The sequence below is a fragment of the Macrotis lagotis genome, chromosome 3 (assembly GCF_037893015.1).
Source record: "Macrotis lagotis isolate mMagLag1 chromosome 3, bilby.v1.9.chrom.fasta, whole genome shotgun sequence".
NCBI lineage: Eukaryota > Metazoa > Chordata > Mammalia > Peramelemorphia > Peramelidae > Macrotis > Macrotis lagotis.
In genome coordinates, this window is record NC_133660.1 from 241,460,259 (window position 1) to 241,486,810 (window position 26,552).

At 41.0% G+C, this 26,552-nt stretch overlaps 1 protein-coding gene across 1 annotated transcript in view; it reads left to right on the forward strand.

The window, feature by feature from the left end:
* MICAL2 (microtubule associated monooxygenase, calponin and LIM domain containing 2) overlaps positions 1–26,552 on the forward strand; it is a 285,377-nt gene that overhangs the window by 144,665 nt on the left and 114,160 nt on the right. The window contains exons 15-21 of the mRNA XM_074230325.1: positions 10,868–10,936; positions 11,968–12,117; positions 13,465–13,587; positions 15,036–15,254; positions 15,994–16,095; positions 17,159–17,281; positions 20,838–20,924. Of these exons, the coding sequence (XP_074086426.1) occupies positions 10,868–10,936; positions 11,968–12,117; positions 13,465–13,587; positions 15,036–15,254; positions 15,994–16,095; positions 17,159–17,281; positions 20,838–20,924 (873 nt within the window). The remainder of the gene's footprint in view (positions 1–10,867; positions 10,937–11,967; positions 12,118–13,464; positions 13,588–15,035; positions 15,255–15,993; positions 16,096–17,158; positions 17,282–20,837; positions 20,925–26,552) is intronic.

The window sequence follows — 26,552 nt, forward strand, 5'->3', positions numbered from 1 at the left end:
GAATTAATCCTACCTCTTCAGGCTATTTGACCCAGAGAGATCTCTTCTGAAGAAAACTTATTTGTTTCCTTCCTGCACAGTTCACTGTAGCTTTGTCCGAGGGCTCATTGGCTAACATTTGAGACTGACAATCATGGTATCAGTTGGATTCCTGGCTATTAAATATCATATTAGGGCTGAAATTGTACCTCCCCAGTCCTGGAAAGTTATTTGGTTCCCAGAATGTTAGAACTGGAAAGACCCTAGGGGGGCCAATTTCTTCATCTTCCTCATTCTTCTCATCTGCCTCAGAAAAAGACACTGAGATCTGGAGACAAAGGGATTGAATATAAGTTAATGGCCGAGCTGTCTTAGATACCAAGTATTCTGATAGCCATTCAGGTCTTTTTCCAAAGTAACAAAATGCCTTCATTCATTCATAAGTTCATTATTTAGTCATTCATTTATTCTTATTTCTTTGCTTATTTATATAGATTGTTTTGACTTGAAACACAGGCAGGTGTGTGCTGTTAAATATAAAACAGCTAGCTCAAAGAAAATGCATGCAGGATACATTTTTAAAAAATATTTTAATTTTGTTCTCCATTTACACATGAAAACAATTTCAGTGGTTTTTTTTAGTTTTGAATTCCAAATTCTCTTCCCCCCCACCCTCATTTCTAAGACAACCCTACCTGATATAGGCTATACATGTGCATCATGGCAAACATAGTCCCATGACATATTTTGTGACATCCATCACTTTCTTAAGTCCAGACAGTCAAAAAAAAGTCAACACATCAAGCCCTTATTTGTGGAACTTCCAATTTAAACCCCAAAATCTGGTACCCAGATTCTGAACCAGGAGGGACCCTAGAGCTCATTGAACCCAATCTTAATTGTACAGTTCGGATTGGAAGTCAAGGCACTTTTATGTCTTGCTGTCAATTATTGGCAGAAAGAATTACAGAATCATAGAGTTAGAATCTTAAATATCACCTGGGACCATAGACTTAAGGATGAATTGTTCCTGCCCCCTTAATTTGCAGATGAGACCATAGAGAGGTTAAATGATTTGCTCAAAGTCATACAGCCCAGATGTGGGTCCTTTAACTTCAACAGTATGGTAATAGTTTTGTCCATGTTGACTTTATTTACCTGTTGTTGTCATTAAGTTTGTTTTTTTCCCCTCCTTTTATTTTGCTTTCTTCACTGTGCATACCTCATACAAGCCTTCATTTCCTCAAATTCTGATCCTTCATACATATAGCATGTGCTAGACAGTTTGGGGGGGTGTAGAAGAGAAGTAATTCTTGGTTCCCTATGGCTCTTGGTCCAATTGGGGAGAGAAACCACACCTACAACAATAAATGACTTTGAGAGCTGGGATTCTTGCCAGAATTTGAGTTAAGAGAAGGGAGAGGTCATTGTGTGCTGGGGACATCAGGGGAAGGTAAGAATTGGAGCCAGCATAAGCAGAGACTTGGAATCAAGCAAAGCCTCAATTGGCACTTCTCACACCTAGAACAAGTCCCCCAAAATAGGTGGTGTGGTAAGACATCAGGGAATTGAGAGAAGTCTTGGTTGCTATCATCCCTGACTAGGAGAAGGAGCAGGACAGACCTGGGCCGAGTAAGAGATCATTTGAGCCAAGCTCTGTTGCCTTTACCTGATAGAGTTCAAGTACCCTCTAAATGTCGATACCCAATGAGTAGGAAGTATCTGATGTTGAGACGGCCCTGGTTGGAACAAGTTCATGTTGAAGAGTTGGGGAAAATAAAGTTGAAGCTGATTATAGAGGAATTTGAGCTAGGAGAAGATTAAGGCAATGGCAGGAATGGGGAGTCACTTTGATTCGGGGCACAGCCACGGAGTAGTAAAGATTAGTCTGGTGATTTGAAGGCTCAATCAGGAAAAGGAGATAATGCAGTCATAGAGATTAGATAGGAGATGAACTGATCCTACACTAGGGTGGTGACCATGACACATAGACAAAGGGCCATAATTATGGGGCATTTAGAAGTCAGAGAAGACTTGGGATCTCAAGCAGTAATGGTTCGGTCAATCCCCTAAGGATATTCATTCTGATAGTTGTATCTCACAATTCTTCTGTATTTTATCCAGTCACAAATAGTCTCCTTCCAGTTATTTATGGATAGTCTCCTGGTATTTCATTTAGAAACAAAGTATGACCACAGTGTCCTAGGCTTAGAAAGGACCTCAAAGCTTTCTATTGCATTAGAATCTTGAGAAAAGATTAGTCTCCCTCTTATGCTCTGGCCTCTCAGTTCAAGTTTAAGTCTGGGCAACAGAAAGCTTGAGTGGCAGCAAGGAAGAATAGATAGACTCCAGAGTGATGCTGGAGAAAGGAAGAGTTCAACTGCCAGGATCACAACTAAAGAATGAGAAAGGACCTCAGAGACTCTAGTCAACCACCTTCATCTCACAGATGAGTCCAAGGTCACTCTGGTATTGTGTCAGAAGTGGGATTTGAACCCTCCTTGCCCTCAAATCCAGCCCTTTTCCATTGTACCTGTCCACCCCTGTATTTCAGTTCAGGACATTGCAGTATCTTTTACTGGAAGTCTGCAACATTACACAGATAACTCCTTGAGATGTATTCTGTCCAAATATCCTAGATTTAGAATTGTAAGTGATCTTAGAGCCTATCTCAGTCAATTGTACTAATAAGGTCACTGAGGCAGTCAGAGAGTCACATAGCTAGTATTTATCTGAGAGGATTTGAACCCAGGACGTCCTTATTTCCAAGCCAATCACTTGGCCATGCCGACTCTCCAGATTTAGAGGGAAGAATTGGTGTCACATCCCACCTTGCTGAGCTCCATTTTGACTCATGATTTCTCTGTCTAGTTTGAACTCCATCAATGAAAACCAATTTAGCCAGTGCTCTGACCAGTGTTTTGGTGTGTCTCTCCAAGGTGCCCAGAGAGCATATTCAAAAGAGGAAATAGTTCTTTCTACTGAGTTCTTTTATGCTGAAAACTGTTCTAAGATCATTCACAATCTGCTGCCCACTTCTTTGAGAGCCCACAGCCCTACTCTCTCCTCTTGTATCCCCTTAACCATGTCTCCAGTTGCATCAGAATGAAGCAGCTCTCAAACTGGACTTGATCCCAAGACCCTGGCCTTAAGAGGACTCATTGGGGGGGGGGGGGTAAGAATCAGCTGGCAAGTTTACTAAGCCTCTCCTATAGTGACCCACAAGTCTGACATTTCCAATAAACGTCCTAGTCACCCTTGGGCAACCTTTGTGGTAACCGCAGGATCAAAAAATTTCCTCCTTTTACTGATCACTTCACTCTTCTGTTCCCTCCAAAGCTGGTAAGAACAGAGGAGGCTGGGAGAGACATGTTTGAACCTTTCACTCACCCCTCCTTTGTTTACAGAATGACCGAATTTGAAATAGCTCTTAACAGGTCAGGCTCAGAAAACTGAGTGGCTGTCAGTAATCATAAAGACTGATGGGGGGGAACAGTGCTTTTTACTGTCTTCTCTGGTTAACTCTATAACAGAAGACCAGTTTGCAGAGCTCTACCTCTGCACAACCCCACCCTCCCAAATATTTCTATTTGCTTCCTTTTTTTGTTGTTGTTCCATTGCCTATCATTATCTTTTCTTATGAAAAAAAGTTTTATTGATGATCTTTACATATATATCACAGACATTTCTGGAAGAACCCTCCCCCCTTCTCCACTTTGAACTTGAACCCTCCCTTCTAACAAAGAAAAATAATTATGGAAAAACACCCTGTAGAGTTACTGTGTCTATCAACATATGTAACATTCTGCTTAGTAGTTCCCTCATTTCTCTTCCAAGAAAAGGGAAATCATAGTTCATTCTCTGGCACCATTATTGATTTTTCAGTTTTGCTGTTTACCTACCTTTTGGTGATCTTTTTCAGTTATTTTGTTATATTTGGGAGGTGATGTCCTAGGGTTAGTTCATACTGGCTTGTGAGAGCTGGTTGTAAAATTTTCAGTGTAAGCATCTACACCTCAGAAATTGGCAAATGCTACAAGTTAGGATTTGGGTTTATTGTTTTGTAGGTTGTCTAGACATAAGAAATGGTAGAGAAAATGTTAGTTATGTGGATTAACCATAAAAGTGTGCCCAGTTTGCTATTTTTCCCCCCAGAGGGCCAGATACTAAACATTTACAAGCACATACCCCTGTTCATACTCATTGCATATATTATTTTTGTGACTATGCTTATTTTTCTTTTTATTATGTTCATACAAATCCCTCTTATTCAACATTTCTTACAGCACCATGCTATTCTTGTATCTGCCCTATCCCAGTTTATTCAGCCATTCCCTAGCAATGGGGACGGACCTCTTTTGTTTCTATTTGTTTATTTCCACAAAAAAGTGCTGCTGTGAACATTTCGATGATTATGGGTCTTTCTTTTTTTTCACCTCCTATGGAGTATAAATGTCTAGCAGTGGGATTTTTGAGTTAAAGGAGCAGTCCTTTTCAGTATATATATATATATATATATACATATATACATATGTATATTTGCCAGAAGCAGGTTGCCATGACCCTTTCCTTTTAACAATCCATTTGCCTGAAGCCTTTGAACTCATTGGTGCAAATCCCATCCAGTAGCACGGTGTGTATTCAACAAAGGGTCCCTTTCTTTGAGCTGATGTGGTTTGACCACCCAGGCCTGTAGCTAGAAGGTGTGTCTTTGCAACCAGGCTATGCCACATTCAATCCATGTGAGGATTGTTGCCCATGTCAATGGGTGTTCAAAGTTCTTTGTCAGAAAAGAGCCACTAAGGTGAGATCAATTTCACTGAACTCTTTTGTTCTCCTTCCCCCTTGCTGGAAACACCTGGAGCTTTGACTCACTTCCTCATTGGCAAATCAGGTGTATTTATCATTTCCTCATTGGGAAAATGAGGTTTCCTAGAATCACAGAGTCTCCTGGCTGGAAGGGATGTAGGGGCCATTTAATCTTTAAATCCTCACCTGATTGAATAATCCCCTCTGCCCCAGAGGAATGGCTAGCCAATGTCTCCTTGACTCCACCTATCCAAACAGTCTCTCTGACTAGGAACATTTATTTGTTGGAAGATTGCCTTCTTTTCAGCCAACAGTCCCACTCCATCTAACTTCTCCTCTTTGGGTCTGGCTCTTTCTTTCCATTCCTAGTTGAACAAGACTAATCTTTCTTTCACAAGACAACAGTTCAGTATTGTATTCTGTCCATGTCATCTTTAATTTGGGTTCCTTTCATTTTGAATGACATGACTTGGAGTTCCCTTCACCACTGTAGTCACTCTCCTTGGGACATACATTAATGCCAGCACTAAATATAGTCCTCCAGATGGATCTGACCCACTGTGCAGAATAGTACAACTGAGGCTCTTATCTCCACTTCTAGGCTTTGTGCTTTTACTATTACAGCCTTGGAACAGGTTATTCCTTTCTGGCAGTTTCATCCTGTTGATTCATATTGTGCTTGCATCCCTCTGAGACACCCAGGTATTTTTTCACATGAACTGTCTTCTAGTCATCCCTAGCAGGTGAATTTTGGAATTTTGGAAACCAAGTACAAGATCTTATATTTGTTTTTTTTTTTATTTTAAATTTCCTAATACTAACTTCAGCCCATTGTTCCAAGCTTCTAAAATCTTTTTGGCATTCATTTACAAATTGATAAATATGCCATTTTCCCATCTCTTTTGAACATGAGAGGCTCTGGGTCTGATCTCAGTATTTCTCACAAGATGATATGGCTCCATAATACTCTAGCCTCAGTCATTCAGCCAGTTCTAAATCCACATCAGTACTCTAGTTTGCATCTTTTGTGCCTCCTTATCTAAGGTCCTTTTTGGTTCTAACATACAGTTATATATGGAAGATTTGGGACATGTGTCTAATGTCCTATAGGGCAGCCCACCTTTTGCCCTGGAGCAAGTCTAATGGCAGGTAAGGATACAATGAAAGGTAATTCAATTTTTGACTTTGCCTGGTGTCCAGCCCAATTACCCAAAAGATGTCATTTGGATTGCCCCTGATCTATAGGAATTCCATCTGTGAAAAAGAATACTCAATAACTCAGGGAACATCCCTTGGGTAGACTAAGGTAGCCCAGCGAAGAGACCTCCTTCCCATTGCTAACTATCTAACTCCAAGGTGACTTTCTGGCCAGATGGCATGCTCATCTACGTTCTAAAATCAGGCATCTCCTTCTCTCCTGCTCTGCCCTCTCCCACCTTTATGACTTTGCCCATGCCATCCCTGAACTAGAATAGATCCTCCTCCTATACTTGAGTATCAAAAGACTTTTCTTCCAAGTGAAACTCAGGTGTTGCCTCTTCCATGAATATAGACACGATTTCCTCTCAGCTGAAAGTAACTTCCTCTGATTACCAATAACATTTTGCCTGGACCTGCTCTTAACACTTAATCCCATACTACCTGTGTATCTGCTTTGTTCTTCCCCCTACCCCCACCTGGAGAGATTTACCTGTAGAGATTTGATCGTTTTTAAAATCTCTGGATCCCTCAAACTGAGTAGTGTTTGCAAAATAATTGGCATGAGTTTATTGAGCACCTACTGTGTACCAGATCATTTTAACCATTGGGGATGCAAGATTGTGATCTACACAACTCTCCTCAAATAGCTTACATGAATATGGGAGACACTATGCGGTTCGATAGATCTGTCTGTCCATCAGTCCATCTATCGCACATGTGTTACCAAAATTGAATTGAAGTCATCTAGCATAACCTCATTTTGCTGCTGAGGAAAGTAAAGCCTAAGGGAAGGAAGTCATTGGGTTTAGAATTAGGCTGCTCCTTCACAGGGTCTCTAGACCTGGGCCACATTGCCAAGGGTGAGTGTTAGATGAGAGCAGAGAGTTGCTGTCTCCAGATTGTTCCTGCTGTTCGCCTTGTCTCACTACTTCCATAGAGGAGTCACATTTGTGGGCTATCTCAAAACTAAGCAAGTTTGATCACTAGAATGTAAGTTCTGTGAGGCAGGGACTGGTGGATTTTTGTTGTTTGTTTTTTACTTTTACTTTATTTGTTTTTCTGTCACTCACCTGGCTCAGAGTAAGTGTTTAATAAATGTTTGTTGTCTGCCTGATTGATCTCTAGGCCTTCTAGCTAATTTAAGGACAATTTCTTTTAAAAACCTCATTTTTCTAGGAATGCTTGTTTTGATTTATGTGATAGCCTGACTTCAAGTAAAGATGTGAATTGGCCCTGCAGCTTCCCCAGCTGCAGAGGGCAGTGGCATCTCTACAAAGGGTCAGGATTGTCACCTGATCTTACCCCAGTCCTTCCCATCTGAACCATAAGCCTTTAATGATTCCACCCTGCCCCTGCCCCCACCTCTGCTGCCAGCATATTTTGCCTACCAGTCACTGGTCCATTCTTATTGGCTGTCTGCCATTATGTTTTTAAGAAAATTTTTCCAGAGTGACCTTGATCCTGACCCACCGTGGACAGACTCAAGTTTTTATTATGTGAGCATTTGAATTCTCTAGGGAAAAAATGTGTATGTTCATTGTGAGCCCTTCTTAATTCACCCTCAAACTGCTTCCACTCTGTAAGTTGCCATAGCTCACCCACCCCTTATAGAGAGGGGGTTAGCATCTTGGAAAACCTGAGAACAATCTCATACATTTATGATAAAACCAGAATTTTTTTTTAATCTCAGGATGAAAATAAGCCCAGGGAGATCTTAGGGCATTATGGGGTTATTAAAGAAAAATCTCAAAAAAAAGAAAAAAGGAAAAAAAAAGAAAAGCTTCTTGATAGCTCAAGATATGACCCTCACTTTTGAAAGTGAATGAATAAGCATTTAATAAGGTCTTTCAAATCAATAGATATTTATTAGTACTAATATGGTGGGCCTAGACTGGCAAAGGAAGGCAAGGAACAAAAGATAGCAAGATCTCAGTAGACCATCAATCTAACCCAGTGTTCCACATTTGCCTTAGAAACTGGCCTGGTGGGAAGAGGGGTGGGAGGTGGAAGGTCTCCTTGAATACCTCTATCAGAAAGCATCTAATAGAGTAGGTCATTTCTGTTGTAATTACCAGGACCCTGAAGAAAAGCATGGTCTTTTCAAATGACTCATGGTAAACCCTAAGCTCATGTAGGATTTCCCAGCAGAGGGAAATTCATGGAGGCCTCAGCAATCTTTTTGGACCAGGTTTACTTGAGACAGTTAAATCTGTTAAGAAGAGGCTTTTTGCAACAACGTTATTGGGTAGGTTCTATTGTTTACCCTTCATTCTCAAAAGGAGACCATGATGGCATTAGAGAGGTCATGCCATGACATACAAGTGGCTTGAATTTAATTGAAGTCATCAGCCTTGCTTTCTCCTGCATTTTAAAGGTGAGGGAAGAGAGGATGGTAGTATTTAGGTGATTTGCTCAAGGTCTCACATCCAGTAAGTGGCTCATCTATGGAGGCAGGATTCAAACTCAGGTCTTCTGACTCTAGAGTCTAGTTCTGCCTGTGCTCAAAAATGCAATGTACAGTTTTTTGAGTAAAAGCCAAGTCCACACTGGAAACTGAACAAACAAAATCTATGCCAGTATCTGCCTGGTGGGACGTTGTGCTCTAGGTTGGTTGTTAGGTCTCCTGCCCCAAAGGTGCTGACAGGCAAGGAGGCTGTTGGCTGAGCTAGCCAGGCTCTAGGAGACCAGGAGTTGGGTATAAGATCATCTATTTCTCTTGGTGTTTGCCCAGACACTGGGGTTGAAATAATTTCCATTCCCAACATGATGATTTATTATAAACAGAGAAAACTGTAAAGTGGAAAGCAGGGCTGTTTGACCTAGCATTTTTGTACTGCCCTGGAGAGAAGGGGTCACATTGTTGGGTGATTATAAATGAATGATTACCCCATTTCCTAACTGTTAAAAAGGAGGATAAAAATATTTTAAATAAATTAAAAATGAAAAACAAAGGAGGACGGTGGGTGGATCACAGGTTCCATTCATAGAAAAGAAAGAGCTTGTCTCCATACTTTTCATGCCTGACCTCTTACTTTTGGCTTTTGGTCAGGTATGATGTCAATTTTGATACATGGAATGGCCATAGTAGCTATTGACCCACAAATGGGGAAATGATCTGAATTAGAATATTACTGGACTGAATCTATGCCTGAATTTGATGGAAGCAAACCTTTTATGGGGAGGTAGTAGATTGGGGCAGTGAAGAGCATTTCAGCCCCCTTGAACATTTCCTTTTCATGCTTCTAAGCCCACAAAAGGTCTCCAAATTCCTCTGCTCCCTCCATCGTAATCCATTTGGGGGAGTTACCCAAGGCTCAAAGAAGTTTAGCCTGCTCTTGGTTAAACTTAGGAATTTAGATTTAGAGCTGGAGAAGACTCAGAATTACTGAATCCATCCATCTCATCTTTTACACATGAGGAAACTGAGGACCATGGAGAAGTTAAGTGACTTACCTGAAATCACCCAATATGTATTAGAGACATGTCTTCTAACTCCTAATCCAGACTTCTTTCCACTACACCAAGCTACTTCTCAGGCAGAATTTAAATGCAGTTCTCCAAACTTAGTACTAAGCTAGTCTATATCTTTCTTTAAAAATATATATATATTTTCCAATTATATGTAAAAATAGTTTTCAACATTCATTTTTGTAAAGTTTTCCCCTTCTCCCTTCTCTTCCCCTTCCCTAAAATAGCAGGTAGTCTCATATAGGTTATATATGCACAATTTCCTTCTTAGTCATGATGTGAAAGAAGAATTAGAACAGAAGAGAAAAACCACAAGAAAAACAAAAATAACCCAAATTTTGAAAAAATAAAAATTGTAAGCTTTGGTCTACATTCAGATTCCATAGTTCTTTCCCTGGATGTGGATGGCATTTTTCATCACAAGTCTTTTGGAATTGTCTTGGGTCATTGTATTTCTGAGAAGAGCTAAATCTACCATTGTTGATCCATTGCACAGTGTTGCTATTATTATGTACAATGTTCTCCTGGTTCTGCTCACTTTACAAAGCATCAGTTCATGTAAATCTTTAACAAGTTTTTCTGAAATCTGAACCATGCTACAATATTCTGATAGGTGACTTCTTCCTTCATCCTGATAATACTTTCCCAAAATGCATCTATCCCCCTCTTCTCTTCAACATTCTTTTGGAGCAATCTGTTCCCTATTCATGTTCTGTTTACCCAAGAAACACATTAAGCATGGTATTCCTGCTGGGAGTGTGAGTCAATATCCAGGGTGAATGGAAGCCCATCTTCATAAATCCCTTTTCTCTTTTCTCTTCAGAAACAAGTATTAATGTGATGCTCAATTTTTATTTTCATGGAAATTGTGTTCCATAATGTATTCTAGCAATATGGGCATTCTAAGCAAATGATGCCCTGGAGAAATTTTTTTTAAATGAATTTTCATTATTGTCCCTTCTTTTTAAAGTAATGACCAAATGTATTTTTGTAAACTGTTCAGTAGTTTCTAGTAGCTATTGAATGAAAGTATAGAAATTTTGCCTTTAGATTCTAAGTCCATCCTTCTTTAAGATTTAAGCTTTTTTGTCCTTTTTTTCAGATAGTAGGGTCATGAAGTCTGTGATTTTATTGCTAGTGAATATAGAACAAATATTATAAAAGCTAAACCAACATAGGTCTTGAATTTGAGACAAAGGTCTTTGGAGGTCCAGTGATATAAATTAATACTGTTCCCTGTTTCTTGAAAGGTCTTCCTGGTTACTGATTGCAGCTGCCCTACAGTTGCTCTAATCAGCCAATTTAGGGCAGTCCTAGGTCCTCTCTGCCTGAAATGCTTTTTTTCCAATTCTTTTGGGATACTTCAATGATTCTGAAGTAAGTTTTGTTTGTTTTTTTTGCAATGTTCCAGGTGGAGAATCACATGGAAGAAAATGACATGAATAAGCGAAGACGGAAGGGCATAGATAATTTGGAAGAGGTTAGTATTTTTAGTGCTTCTGTAAAACACACCAAAACTAACTTTGGAGAAAGTCCTATAGGAAATCTTCCCTTTTTCCCCCAACATTGAGTCACCTGCTAAGACACATTGGGATACTGGCCCACTATTTACCCATCCACCTTTTCCCTAGGTGACCCTTGACTGCAGAGATCCAGGAGGCTGTTTCTAGTATGAATTAGTAATGACATGCTCATAGGTCCAAAGTTGGAAAGAATTGCAGAGGTCATTTAATCCAGTCTCTCCATTTTACAAATTAGGCAGTTGAGGCCAAGGATAAGGGAACATAGATCTAGAACTGGAAGGGGCTCCCCAAACTATCTAGTTCCATGCTCTTATTTTAAAAAGAACAAGGAAACCAAAGCTCAGGGAGGTTAAGTAATTTGTCTAAGGTCATAATAATATAATAAGTATGAGAAGCGAGGTGTAAATCTTGTTCTATCTACCCCAAAGATAGTATTCTTTCCACTGAACTACTTTGCCCTATTTGTGCTAGATTTCTGAATATCTCATTGAACTGAATTCAGACTTGGATTAGCAAGTGACTTTCTAACCTTTTCTAGTTTAACATATCAGAATTAGTGTACCTCCAAATTTTCTTCCTCTTAGGGCTTAAAAAATTTAAATGACATCCTATTATAGTCCCCCTCCAGTATTATTTTTGTGATGCTTTTTTTCCTGAATGCTGATCCCTCCTTACTTGGCTGCTGCCATTTTCCTCTCTAAGAAAAAGGACCAGAAAACTGTTAGTCAGAATGCAGTGTGCTGATAAGGCCAATTTAGCCCCCCCTCCCCCAAATTGGGTTCAAGTGAAGAGATTCCATTTTGTTAGCCCTAGAGGAAATGAGATGTCCTTATTAACTTTCTCTGACTACCATGGGTGATGGAGGGGAGCCCAACTCCAAACTCTACTGACAAAGCCCAATTACTCTATCTGGTGCTGTATGGGGCTTTGGGGGTCTCTGGGCTCCAAGTGTGATAATGCCTCCCTTCCCTCATTTTTGCTCTTACAGTCATCAGGCTTTTCTAGCCGCAGTGCTGGCTCATATCGAGACTATGGCATCAGGAAGGAAGGCATGAATCAAAATAAAGTTAAGTCCATGGCCACCCAGCTACTAGCCAAATTTGAAGAGAATACTCGGAATCCTTCCTTTCTAAGACAGGTGAGTCACATGGCCAAGGACTGTGTGTCTCTTGGTTGTCCCTGACATCACGGTGGGGGGAGGTATAGCAGAGCTCATGAAAGGTTTCAGGTATACTTGAGGATCCTGATTTAAGTGGACTCCCCCAAACTGATGTGACATGTATGCTTCCCAGGAACACTATTATGTGTCTTTGTATGTACTTGGCAACCTGGGGCAGCAGGAGGAAGGGGTATGATAAGACATCTATTCTGGAGGATCTGTTTTAGTACCTGGGGGAAACCTCCCATCCCATTTCAGAAAGACCCATGTTAGGGAAGACTTGAGTTCAAATTCCACCTCACTTATGAACTCTATGACTCTGGAAAAGTCACTTATCTATTGTTTACCTCAGTTTCCTCAACTGTAAATGAGGACTATGGAGATAATAATAGTACCTACCTCCCAGGATGGTTGTGAGAATCAAATGAGATAAAAATTACAGCACATAGTGACTGGCTATATAAATGTTAATAATAATAACTATTATTATTATTATTATTGGTAGTAGTAGTAGTAGTAGTAGTAGTAGTAGTAGTAGTATTACTGAGGCTATCTTCCTGATCGCCACACATTCCCAGAAAAGGCTTTTGGTTGCCCCAGGAGAACAGCAGAGACAGGCTGGCCTAAGCTAAAACAATCAACAAAGGATGTTCAGGAAGATGAGTGGACACCAAACAGATAGCCAGGCTCCGGATACCATTCATGAGCTCAGAATTAACCAGCATCTCACTTAGGTCTCCAGCTTGGTTCATTCCAAAGGCTTCTTTCTTCCTACGCAAGAGGCAGTCTTTAATTCAGTGGTATTGGGGATCCCATATAGAGGGCTTACCTATAGGCAGTATTTTTTTTTGTTAGCCCTAGAAGAAATGAGTTGTCCTTGACTTTCTCTGACTACCACGGGTGATGGAGAGGAGTCCAACTCCAAACTCTGCCGAGATATTCTGTCTGGTGCTTTGTGGGGGAAGTGATTATGACAAAGGGTAAAAATGCTGCTGCTTTGAAAGGCCCCTCCTGGGAACGGTGGAATTCCTTCCCTTCCCTTCCCTGCCTACACTAGAATTCCCATGCTGTCTGAGGGGGGAAGAAATTTCAGTGCCTGATGGATCTCTTGGCTATTTGTGTTCCTGAAGGGAAGGCTGTGTTGCTCATGTAACTCCTTGGTTGCACTCTTGTTTTAGGCCAACTGTTCTGCCCTGATCTGATGCTCTGTTTGACCTTCCCTCATCTTCTCTTTGTTTCCTGCCTCTCAGTGACTTTCAGTCTGCCTTCCCTTTTATTTTCATGTTCCCTCTGGTCACTCTTCTCAACTTAATTTTCTTCTTCAAGACGCAAGCTCTTTCTGGCTTAGGGAAGCCAGCCCTCCACTCTCCTGCTGGCCCTGCTGCTAACCCTTGCTTTGCTAAGCCAGAGGACCCTCCATCCAGCCCATCGCCTCCTCTCAAAAGACAGGTAGGCTTTCAATGTCATTCTCACTTCCAACCTCACAAGGCTGATATTTCATTTTAGAAAGAAGGGCAGTCCCCACTCCAACCCCATTCACTCATACCATTGCTAATAGTCCTTCCACATGGGCACACTCCTGGGATAAACTTTGATGCACAGCAAACAACTTTCTGTATACATTAGCTTGACATTTACTCAATTATCATATTTTTATTGAACACTAACTGTATACTTGTTAAGAAAAAAAAACCCACTGAATTTTACTCTTTTGTTCATTACTTTGTGGTAGATTTTTTCAAAGACTAGAGATTTGCATCTCTGGCTATGCATCCCAGAAAAGGCAAATGTTTGTAGGGTTAGCTCAGTGGTTCATCCTTTATGTCTCTGAAGAGGAACCAAGCAGGGCAAGAAGGAGATCTCATAGCAGTCAGGATATGGCATGATTGTTGACCACGGGAGGGGAGTAAAATGTCAAGCATCTCTGCCAACTTTGGGTTGGGGGGTTGCCCAGCCAGGGGGAGAATGTGTCTTCTTGGATTCTGGGAAGGGTTTGATAAGCTTTCTAAGGAATGTTCAATCTTTCTACTCATCTCCAATAACAGTATTAGAAATTGTATCTGTGTGTAAACTCCCATTTCTCCTGGTGGGGAAGAGTTAGGTGATTTTAGCAAGATGTCTTAGACTTTCCATGAAAGCTGAGTGTGGTTTAATAATGACTTTTCCCCCCCAAGACCCTTTTTATGGAAAGGTGGTCAGATAGAGTGCCAGACCTGGAATAAGGAGGACTCATCTTCTTGAGCTCAAATTTGACCTCAGATACTCACTGACTGTGTGATCTTAGGCAAGTAACTTCACCATGCCTGCCTCAGTTTCCTTATCTTGGAAGGGAGTTGGAAAAGGAAATGAAAAACCACTCCAGTTTCTTTGCCAAATAAACCCCAAATAGGGTCATAAAGAGTTGGACATGGCTTAAAGGACTCAACAATAACAAGAAACTCCTTTATAAATGTTTTCTATAATTACTCTAAACCCCTCCTTTGATTAGGAAACTGAGGCCCAGAAAATAGTTAGCATCAATGGAAGATTTTCAAGAGTTTCCTCAGGCACAAGATGAAGACCTTCTAAGGTCTCTTCCCCTTTTGGTCTAGGTTATGATCTGTGCCTTAGAGCATTTTATTTGAGCAGATTTGACTGGTTTGGGTTGTTGGTTTTATACAGGAGTTCATGAAAAAAGCTTACTTGCAGAAAAGAGGAGGCCACCTTTTCTTACAGCAAGGCCAGGGCTTCGGTCCACGTTGGTCTCAGGTGTTGGAAAGAAGCAGTCTCTCTTCCTCATGTTATCTTTGGGTGTGCATGTGTGTTTGGGTGTGTATGTGTACATGTGTAGGCACATGAGAATGTAAGGAGACCTTGTCTAGAAGGGAAGGCCTTTGCCCAGTTTCCCTGTTTCCTAGTTTCAGACACTAGCTATGACTGAGCACACGCTCAGGGAGGCAAAGCCAGCTTCTCCTGCTAGCGATGGCCGGACCAGGCCTTTGAGAACTCGAGCCAAATCGGACCTGCAGCCCTTCCCCTCAGGAAGCCTGGCTCCTCTGCCGTCCGCCTGTCCTGGGACATTTGCTCTCATTGGGACGTTGAGGCGCCTGCAGCATGTGGAGGAAAAGATTCACCAGGTGAAAAATGGACCCACTTCTACTCCTCTTCCTCTTTTGTTCTAGTGTGAACTGCCCTCTGCCCCTTGGAGTCTCTGACTAAATGCGTCCTTCTCCTTCTTCAGTAGTTTTCCCTTCATCTTCATTCTTTGATATTTCTATGAGCAAATCTGTGAAAATATTCTAGCACTACGGTCTCCCTGGTCTTTCTCTTAACCAAAGATTCTTTGTCTCTGTCTCTCTTTGGTCTGTCTGCCCTTCTTCCCATTTGTCTCTGCCTGACTCTTTATCCACCTCTCTCTTTTGTCTCTTTCATTGTTTTTTCTCTCCCTCTCCCTCTATTTTTTTCTGTGTGTTTCTGCCTACCTATCTCTTTCTGTCTCTATGTTCCTTCCTTTTTCTTCCTCTCTCTCTCTCTCTCTCACACACACACACACACACATATATATATACATATATATATATACATACATATATATATATACATATATATGTGTATATATGTATATATATATATGTTTCTTTCTCTCTTCTCCTGCTTGCCTGTCGGGTTCTATCATTTTTGATGACTTTACATCGATCTCCTTGTCCATCTCTATTTCTCTCTTTCCATCTATTTCTCTGTCTCTCTTTTTCTCTCTATCACTCTCTGCCTTTATCTCTGTCTCTTTGTCTCTCTCTCTCTCTCTCTCTTTCTGTCTTTTCATATGTCTCTCCCACTGTCTGCCTGTGCCTGTCTCTGTCCCCTTTTCACCTGCAGAAGAGGGCTCAGAACTTAGCCAACAGGGAGTTTCACAAAAAGAATATTAAAGAGAAAGCTGCTCACCTTGCCTCCATGTTTGCCAGTGAAGACTTCCCCCAGGTAACTGTTGCATGACCAACTGGGCCCAAGTAGCCTAGATTCCAGTAGTCCAAGGCAGCAGATGGACTGCTGACTGGGTTCTGGGCATGCCATTGCTCTCTTTCCCTTTCTTCTATCAAAGTATGCTGTATTAAACACAAACCATCGATCCTTCCCTTTAATCACTGGGTATTGTTTGGCAAACTAGATCATTTTGCTTTAGAATGGAAAATGTAGTTTCATCCAAAGGGAGAAGCTATGGACCTTGGAAAAATCTGGAAATTTGCAGGATCACCTTCAATGAATTCTGGAGAAGGGAGAGGCTGTTTACAAAAAAACAAACAGGTCTCCAGGATGTAACAAGATCTGATGTAACCTCCCTTCACAGAGTCCTTCATTTGCCTTTAGAATAGATCTACTTCTCTCTCTCTCTCTTTTTTTAAACTTGGATGGTCACCAGCCCTAACTGGTTTGACACCAACAAATTCAATTTAGCAAGCATTTACTAAATCCCAGCAATGCAACTGGCATCATCCAAGACAATGATGCTAGAAAGGCAACAGTGAGTCATTCCCTGCCTTCAAGGAACTCTTGTCCTTTCAGGGAGATGGCATGGACACATCTGCATATTTTGCAAAAATACATACAAAATAAAGACAAGGTCATTTGGAAGGGATGGGTGCTGAAATCTTCATTGTTGCTGTGTTTGAGCACCAAGTTTAGGAAGCAAGTCTCAAGGGGACAACCATAGAGATGGGCATCCCATGCTTAAGCAGTCTGTTGACTGAAAAAATTAATCAATGTTTGATTCCACTCAACCTGTTTTGTTTTGTTTTTTATTATGGGGGGGTGGAAATGGTTTGACCCTAACACAGCTCTCTGCCATCTAAATGAGAGGCAGATGGGGCCCATTGAACTCTAAGGGCGAAGGTCCCATCTTGTCTTCAGTAACATGAATTAAAACAAAAACAGCTTCTCTCACTCTGCTAGAGTATAATCATGTGCCTGTTCCATTCATCATAACGAAAACGGATGTGAATTTCCTCTGGAATAATAATTTTTTTCCTATTTCTATTCTGTGCAGAATAAACTACTCACCAAAGGCCTTTCCCATCCCCACACCCTCTCTTCCTCTTCTCTTCCATCTCGTGACTCAACTGATGCTTCCTTTTCCTCATCTGTTGACTCTTCTTTCTCTGACAGAAAGGTAGTCAATTGTAATTAAATTTTCTCCTGTGCTTTGATGCATGCTGACATATATGTCCAACAGTTTGGGGGCCTTGCTCAGGGTGAAAAATGTCCGTAATGTATTAAAGGTGTTTTTATTTTATATGTATATATAAATATAGATATAATGTATAAATTTTACATGAGATTATATTTTTTTCATAGCAGTCAAAGGCATTATGGATTTATAGTCTTGTTTCTATGCATAGATGGGAACAATGCAGCAAAACCCAATCTAGTTAGGATGAAAAATGTAGAGAACAGTGTTGCTAGCATTGGTTAAATAGATGATAAATTATTAAAGAATAAAGGGATCCCCTGGGATGTCAGTCATATGTTTGCCCATGTACCTTTATATTTATTTAGGTAATGAATGTTGATATGTTGTTAACAAAGGTTGTGCTGAGCTTTTGAAAACTTAGTCTCCACTGACTGCAAACTGAATGCTCCACATAGGGATGGAAGGGTATTGTGAGGGATTTTGATACCAATGAACCCTGAAGTGATATGATTGCTTCTGACTCTGATAATCCTATAAAGGATTAACTCTTAGCAACTCAGACTGGGAGAGTTAATCAATGGTAGCAGATTGAGAGATCATTTAACTTGATGGATCAGAACCAGGAAATAAGAAATTCATTATATAGGAAGGTGGCAACCTATAACAATATTTTCTGGCCTCTGCTTTGCTCCCATAGAGCCTCAATTTGCAACAGCTCTCTGACCATTTTAACCCCATTTGGTGAGCTCTCTTGGAGTGTATTGTTGTTGGCAACAGCTAGGTGGTATAGTGGATAGAGTGCCAGACTTGGAGTCAGAAGACTTGAGTTCAAATTTGGCCTTAGATACTAACTAGTTGTATGACCCTGGGCAAATCACTCCACTATTTTCATCTGTAAAATGAGCTGGGGAAGGAAATGGTAAACCATCTAGTATCTTTGCCAAGAAAATCTCAAGAGTCAGGAAGAATAGGACATGACTGAATGCTGTATTTCAACAACAACAAAGTGGGCCCTCAGCACAAGTTTGTCCTTTTTTTGGTTGCACCCTGCTGAGAGGGATGTTGGGGGTGACCTCTAAAGGTCCTTTAAACCAATTAAGCTACTACCACTCTGTGGGGTTTTTTTCTTTTTGTTTTTCCTTTCTCAGTACCAGCTATGACTGAGTGTGCATTTTTTTGCCACAGCCAGGAAAATATACTAACCAAGCCCCTTCTTTGTATAAGGCTCAGTTTCTATGGCATATCCATCTCCAGGGAGGAAGGAAGGAAGGAAGGAAGGAAGGAAGGAAGGAAGGAAGGAAGGAAGGAAGGAAGGAAGGAAGGAAGGAAGGAAGAAAAGAAGGAGGGAAAAGATGAAAATAAAAATGCAAGGTAGACCATGTCTTGACTCCATTCCATCAACAATCAGGAATTGAGTGGGGCGGGTGGTGGGGTAGACTCCTACAGAAGAATATATATAAAGAGAAGGAACACACCTTTTCCTCCAGGTGTGGAACAGGCTAGAGGTGTTGCCCATCTGCAGAGTAGTATAGATGTTAGATGCTCTCATCTCTCCAACTAGGTAGAATATGAAGCTGCAGAACCTGTGTACTTAAAGGGGGGGGGGTCCTCTTCTCCCAGGGTCTTTGGGAAATATTAACTTGTTAAATTAAGAAACAATTGAAACAGATAGAGCATTATACCATTATAAAAAAACAAATGGAAAAGGAAGTTCAATGCTCTACAAATTATACAATAGCCCTGCAAACAAAGATTATTAATCGAGGGATGGGTTTAATCACTATATAGAATTATCCATCCTATATCTCTACCATTCACCTGGATAAATAGGATAAGACTCAGTAGGTCCATGTATGTCTTTGACTGCATTTACTTGAGCACAGTATGTTGGGCTTAAGCCATGATCAGGTTAACTCAGGAGGAGGCAGGGAAACTCCTGCTACTCACTTAATGATTTCTCTGAAGCTTCAGAACCTTCCTCACCAAGAATCAAACCAGGATGGACAGCTCTCTCTAGGAGGGTAGCAGGATAGGATAAGCAATGCATTTGATTTTTTTGCTTTTATTTTTTTCTATTTTCCATTTTCCCAATTACAAGTAAAGATCATTTTCAACATTCATTTTTCTTGTAAGATTTTGAGTTCCACATTTTTCTACTTCCCTTCTTCTCCCTTTCCTGCCCAACCCTTGAGCAGCTCCTAAGAAGCTGGCTTCTTCAAAGGGAGGTAACAACCCAATCACCTTCCCCAGCTCATCCTTCCATTCTATCCTTGACCCTGAAAGCTGTACCCTGGTCAGGGCTTGCTCTTTCACCTCCCTCTCTGATCAAAGGGAAGCCCTGGAGGAGGACTGTCGAAGGGCTTCTTAGCCAGGGTTAGAGGGAGAGGGATTGCCACCTGCTTGGCTGCCTCCAGGCCCACCCCCTGGGTGGGAGCTGTCACTTTGTCTCCATACACAGATACCTGGGGTTCATTCATTTAACAAATCCAGAGGGTAAGGAAGGGTGGCTCAGAAGCTGCTTGCCTGGGTGTGGCCGATTTTCCCAGGTAATAGGCTTGGCACCAGGCTACTCTTAGCAAACAGCTCTGTCAGGGGCTTTATTGTGGGACCTCTTGGCTCCATGAAATTCATCCAAGAGCATCCATTAATCTGGTCCAAGTCCTTTTGTTACTTCTGAGGTTTCTCCTCAGAATGAGCTTCTTTTATTTTAAAAGGAGGACACACCCAAGAAAGGTCAGAATGTGAACAAAAGAGACAAAAAGAATCAGCTGTAGGTCTAGGAAATAATCTAAGAATTCAAAGTTGAAAAATCCCTTGAATGATACCTCTGCCAGCCCCAGTTGTATCTTGGGACCATGTTTCCCCCTGGCTTTTTTTTTTAATATATATATATATATACCCATGTAAATGTGCCAACAGAAAATATGGGGGGGCTCCCAAATCAAAAACAAATTTTCCATTCTGTCCTTCTCAAAGTAATGAAAAAAGCCTAAACTTTTGTTGATCTTTACATTACTAGCTTCAGATTTAGTAGTTAAAGGGGTTTTTTAAAATCTATTTAACATTGTAAGGCCATGCTTAATGCAACATGGAACTGTAAGCCTTTGCTCATGAGTGTGATATTAGGTGTATTGATGGAAACTTTTCTTAGAGAAATGATAGAGATCAGATTAAAGAAAGGGAGGAGAGAAAGAAGGAAGGAAGGTAGATCCATACCCTCTTGGAATGTTGTCCACATCCTCTGGGCCATTCGTGCTGTTTCTTAGAATAAAAGTCATCAACTCATTACATTCAGAGCTGGAAAGATCCCATGGTAGTAGGTAAGCAAGGAATTTGGAGCCTAGCTCATCCAACCTCAACCCTGGGATCACTTTGTTACTAAGCTGTACCTTTCTCTCCCAGTCACAAATGTACTCTCCAGAAAGCCCCCTCCCCATTGAATGGCTGGACCAAGGGGGTGCTCTCATCCTTCAACTGTAATCTTTACCCAAGTCTTAGAGCTGCCCAGACTGATTTTGCCTCTATTTCACTGTAGTCCTTTGTACCAGGAGCTACTGGGAAGCCTAGGTCTGCTCCAAAGAAGGAATCCAATCAAAAGTTATTTCAGCCAGACCCAAGCCAGGTATAGCCCTTCTTTATTTGCCTCTGTTTGTGTTCCTCTAGCTGCACCAACTTTGTTGTGTTAACATTTTGTGTTGACTTGGTGGCAAGTGCTTGTGAGAAAAGATGGCCCTGCATGGCTGGTCTCCTCCAATCCTTTCCCTTTCCCTCCCCTCCCCTCCCCTTGTGTTGCATGGCCTAAAAGGGCATCCAGCATTCCAAAATAAAATTCAACCTACCTAATTTGAAAATTATACTATTGTCAGAATAGGGCACCATTTCTTTGGCCAAAACCAGGTTTACATGTGAGAATTAACATTGATATAGATCATGTGATGACATCTTCTGGCAATGTGTAGCATTGCAGCTTCTAAGAAATGACTGGGCAGACTCAAATTTCCCAGTGACCCAAGAAAGAGAAGGTGAAAGATAGCCTTTGCTAATGCAAAAGGGAATTGTAAAGGAAAAATGGACTGTTTGGTAGTGATTAAGTTCCCAGTATGCATAATAGGAGTTGATGTTGCCATATTGGATATTAGCTTCTATTCTGGAGCATCCCTACTGAAAGAGGGCTTGGGGTGGTGTTGGGGAGGCACAGAAGGTTTTTTTGTGGAATATATTTCCATTTTATGTTGAAGAGAAATCAGATTTTATTTACAGTCAGTTTGATGGCCGACAAGGGTTCTATGAAGCTAGTGATGCTGATAGAGTGAAGTCTTGGGGTGCAGAGAGAAGATGCTTAGACTGAGACCTGATAGAAACTAGCCTAGCTTGCTAGCTGTGATACAGGGCCAGTATCACCCTTCTCTAGGCTTCAGTTTCCTTATCTGTAAAATGAGAGGATTATATTAAGTCCCCTGTAATCATATTCTATCGTTCTACTCCAATGGCACTTGCCTCCTCTTAGGTTATAAAGGAAAATTCTTGGAACCCAGGCCAAGAAAGAAAATCTCCTAAGAATGGTAGATCATCAACACATAGTTAAAATATATTTTTCTGACACAGTCTGTTTTGTATCTCTAGGGACCAAGTGGACGTTGATGGTGCCTGCCAGGCATCAAACCATATTTGCTTAAAACGTTTCCTCCTTCATTCTTGAACTCTGCAAATATGTGTGCAGGGAATATGGCTAAAGGCATTATGCCATTGTCATGTAGAACCAGTTTGGTATGATGGACAGAGCATTGAAGTCAGGAAAAGCTGAGGTTGAATCCCACCTTAGACACTAGTTGCCTGACTCCAGGCAAGCCAATTAAACTCTCCCAGTCTCAGTTTCCTTGGCTATAAAGGGGAGATAATAACACCCAACTTCTTGTTGGGAAGACCAAATGAGATGATCTTTGTGAAGCATTTTGCAAATATTAAAGTGTTTTAACCTTTTTTTTTAGTTTTTGCAAGACAATGAGGTTAAGTGACTTGCCTAAGTTCACACAGCTAAGGTAATTATTAAGTGTCTGAGGCTGGATTTGAACTCAAGTACTCCTGACTCCAGGGCCAGTGCTCTATCCACTGCACCACCCAGCTGCCCCTGTTTTCACCTTTTGATGAATATCTCTAGTACCCTCTCTCCCAGATAAAAAAAAAGATGTTGTTGGTTATTATTTTTAACTTTTATATTATTGTTCATTATTAATAATTGTTAGTTATTGCTAATACTAGTTACACGATCAGGAGCAAGTCAGTTCAACTCCCAGTTCTTCAGACAACTCTCAAGTTACAAATTAAGTTGTCACCCTGTGTTAGTAGAATGAGTTTCTAGACCAGGAGTTCCCCACAGATTAAATCATAGCTACAGTCTGCTCCCTCCCCTTCCCAAGAAAGGAAAAGATGGCAAAGCCACTTAAAAAAAAATAGAGCCCCAAGCTGAGTTTGTGTGAACTAGATAAACACTTTAAAGCAGGTGATGATTTAGCATGATAAATGACCTCATTTAGTCCTAAGTGGTCTCCATTGGAGGTCCTCACTGAATGCTCCATCCCTTCTCCTGAACAATCTATGGAGTGAGTTGATTGCTCAATGACCTGAGCTTGCCTCAACCCTGAGGAATTAGAGAGAGAATGAGAGAGAATGCTGCATGGGAACCAGGATCTAGTGCTCAGTAAACTTCTGGCAGCCAGCTTGTCTGTGTTACTACACTAGACCCTTTCACCCAGGATTCCAAGGTTCTAGAAATAAACACCCTCCATCCTAGTCATCAGCCTTGGCCAAACCTATAATGAAGAGCATATGTTCCTTCTTGGAACCCCCAACTTGATTCACAAACACTGAATCCTGAGGTTGGGCTTTTGCCCTTGCCCATGAACCAAAGTAGAGTCAGGTTGTAGAGTCAGACAAATCCTTTAACCTTCCCAGACTTAGTTTCCTCCTCTGTAAAAGAATGGGGATTAGATTAGAAAGTCTCTGGGGTCCCTGTGGTTTATGATCCCTTTTTTCTTAAGGAACACAATTCCAGAGTCAGTTAAAAGTGGCCTTGTTAAAGCCCAGGATCTTTGTCCTTAGGTGCCCTGATATTTTTTATCCTAAGGCAGTCTTGTGGCCCTAGCCTTCTTCCTCTGCATCCACTTGACCTGCCCAGTGAATGTGCTTCTTTTGTTAGCCATCACTTCATGAGGACCAGTCTACTGACCTGGGGACTGTCTTTTTCCCATGATGGCAGTTAAGATATCAAACACAGCATTTGGGGTGGGGGTTGTCTATACAATTAAGTGCCCAAGTTAGGGTTGACTCAAGCTAAGTGATGTTATTGTCCAGCTTGGTCTGTCTGCCTTGAAGGTCTCAGGCTTCATGATAGAGGATGGCAAATTAAATAAGAAGAGAATTTTTCTGATTAGACATCAGGAACTGCTTCTCTCTGGTGTTGGTTTTAAAACTGGATTGACAGCTTGCTTGGTGCTTGGATTTCTGGGAGCACTGGACAAGTCCTGGCTCTGAGACCTCTGTGGGCAATCTCCAAGAGCAACAATCTCCAATTCTCATACCTCAAGTCTTTTCTCTGCCCCAAGGAAAAAGATGTGATATATCCTGATTTGTTTGAGCTTAGGAGAATGTCCTTTGGAAAATGCTCCTTTATTTGGCCTTATTTCTCCAGAGAGAAGAATAGTTCAGTTCCTTAAATTTTAAACAGTATCCCATAGTCATCAAAGAAGCACCCATAACTTCCTAATTTGAAGTCTTTGAGAGTGGAAAGTTCCAATCTTCCCAAACGTGTGCCAGACACTATCTCTTGCCCTGTCTCAGGTCTGATAGTCTTTGGGAAAGCATCATTTCAAAGAACTGGGGTTTGGATATTCACCATAAGCAGGAATTTCAGATAATAGAAGCTTGTGAGGTTGTTGCTCAGGGCCTTGGCCCCTCTTGGTGTTTCACTGATGCAATAATTCAATTTCCATTATGCCCGAGGCCCTAGACTATAATGGAATGTGGCACCATTTTCTAATCAGCCCTTGCATGAAGTCATTAAATTACCCATTGGTTAAGTCAGCCTCCACTGGTATTCTTCTTTGGAAGAGGCTCAAACTGTTACACCCATTGGGTAATGTGGTTCTGTTGCCAGTAAATGTAGGGGCTGGACATATGATGGACCAGTAATTTGCTGCCCTCTAAAGATAGGTGTTTGTCCAATTATAAACAGAGAAAGACTTTTAAAGAGGATGGCTATCCTCTCCAGTGAGTTAGGGTTATTGTGGGGGGGAATGCTTTAAAACCCCCCTTAAAGTACTAAAAAACTAGCTGTCATCATCATCATCATTATTATAAAAGTTTACAAACTTGGTAAGTACTTCTACCCTGGAAGATACATTTATCAAAGTCCTGGATGAAGGAAAGAAAAAAGAGAGGTTAGTTATGAGTCATCAATCTCAGGAACCTTCATGAAGAGGTTAGAAAAGGTTTAATCTTTCCTTAGAAATAAAGTTTATTCACCTTTTTATTCTTATTTTTTCTTATCTTTCCCATCCTCTTAAGCTTCTGATGACTATTGCTATAATGATAGTTGAGTCACTGATAGGTCAGTTAGGTGGTTCTCCCACCCGGGAGAAATGTAGATACATGTTCTGGGTTCCAAGAATCTTCTTGATGGGAGAAAGAAAACCCAGTTCCTTTGATTATTTTTCAACCCATCTGTGTTTAAACTCTTCTCAGCTTTCTCTTGGATGTGGCTCAGCAGTTGAGCTGGTTAATTTTTTTGATTTTCTTATTCTGTCCTTCCTGACCTGATAGCCATCTGCCCTTCTCAGCTTTGTGTTGCTTTTAGATTTGGTACATATGTGATGAGTTGTTAATAAATTAACGTAATATTTCTACCAAGAATAAAACTCAGTCATGATTTAGAGAATCCATTCTCTCTCTCTCTCTCTCTCTCTCTCTCTCTCTCTCTCTCTCTCTCTCTCTCTCTCCCCCTCCCTCCCTCCCTCCCTGGGTTGCCATTAGCCCATTAAGTAACTCTCTGGGCTAAGCTGTCTAAGCCAAACCCATTTATTTTTACTGTTATCTAGCTCGTGTTCTACCATCTTGTCCTCAAGACTTTCATGTAAGACTTTGTTGTGTTCTTTGCTTAAATCCTTGATAAAACTTCATTGTCCTTCAGCTCTCCCATTTTGCTAACTTTAAAAGGGAAACAAGCAACATGATTTTCAGTCTCTATTATGTGTCCAAGACTAGGAATACAAGGATCAAAAGGCAACCCCCTGATGTATGCTTATACATCATTCTCCTGGAGAAAATAATAATGTACATATAAGCAAATATAAGATCCATACAAAGTAAATATGAGGTGATGTCAGGGATTAAGGGAAACACGAATCATTGAGAAATGATCAGGGAAGGCTTCCTCATGGAGATAGTGCATAAGCTGAGTTCTGAAAGAAGTTCAAGACTCCAAGATGTGGATTTGGAAAGGGGGACAGGGAGAATCTGTACAAAAGCACAAAGGCTGGAGATGAAATACCACATATGCAAAACAGCCATTTGGACAGTAAGTACATGAAGGGGAGTGATATGTATTAAGTCTAGAAAGAGAGTCTGCAACTAGATTGTCTTTAAATGCCAAACAAAGTTGATTTCAAAGGAGCCACAGTGGTTATTTGAGCAGAGGGAGCAACATGATCAGATTCATGCTTGAGGAATTCTGTTAGTTTGTAAAGAGGCTGGTTTGGAGGACAGAAACTCGAGGCAGGGAGACCAGAGCAGAGCAGCTTGTAGTTGATCAAAGAGGCAATAGTCACTGAAATTTCTCAAGCCAGGGTGGGAGATGGTCAGACCTATGCTTTGAGAATACCTGTGTTTGAGACTTACACAGTTGTGTTTGGGTAATTGGGCATAATGAAAAGACTGAGGGTCACTCTTTAATAGGAGAATAGTCTGGGGGATTTGGGGGTTTGCATGACCTTGAGTATTTCTAAAGTTTGGTGGCTTGATACGTAGCCCATTTTCTATGAGTGTGGCTCAAGTGGATGGAGTAGTCATCTGCCCCCTCATTCCTGATCTTACCAAGGATAAGGAGGAAACAAAGTAGTAGGCCAAAATTCTTTTTAAAAAGAGAGAGAAAGGAAAGGAGATTAAGATGGTATGAGCCGTTGTTGTTGTTGCTGCTTGTTTTTATGGAAACCTGCTGGTTCATAGAAGTAGTCTCTGCAGAAGTGATCATGAACCA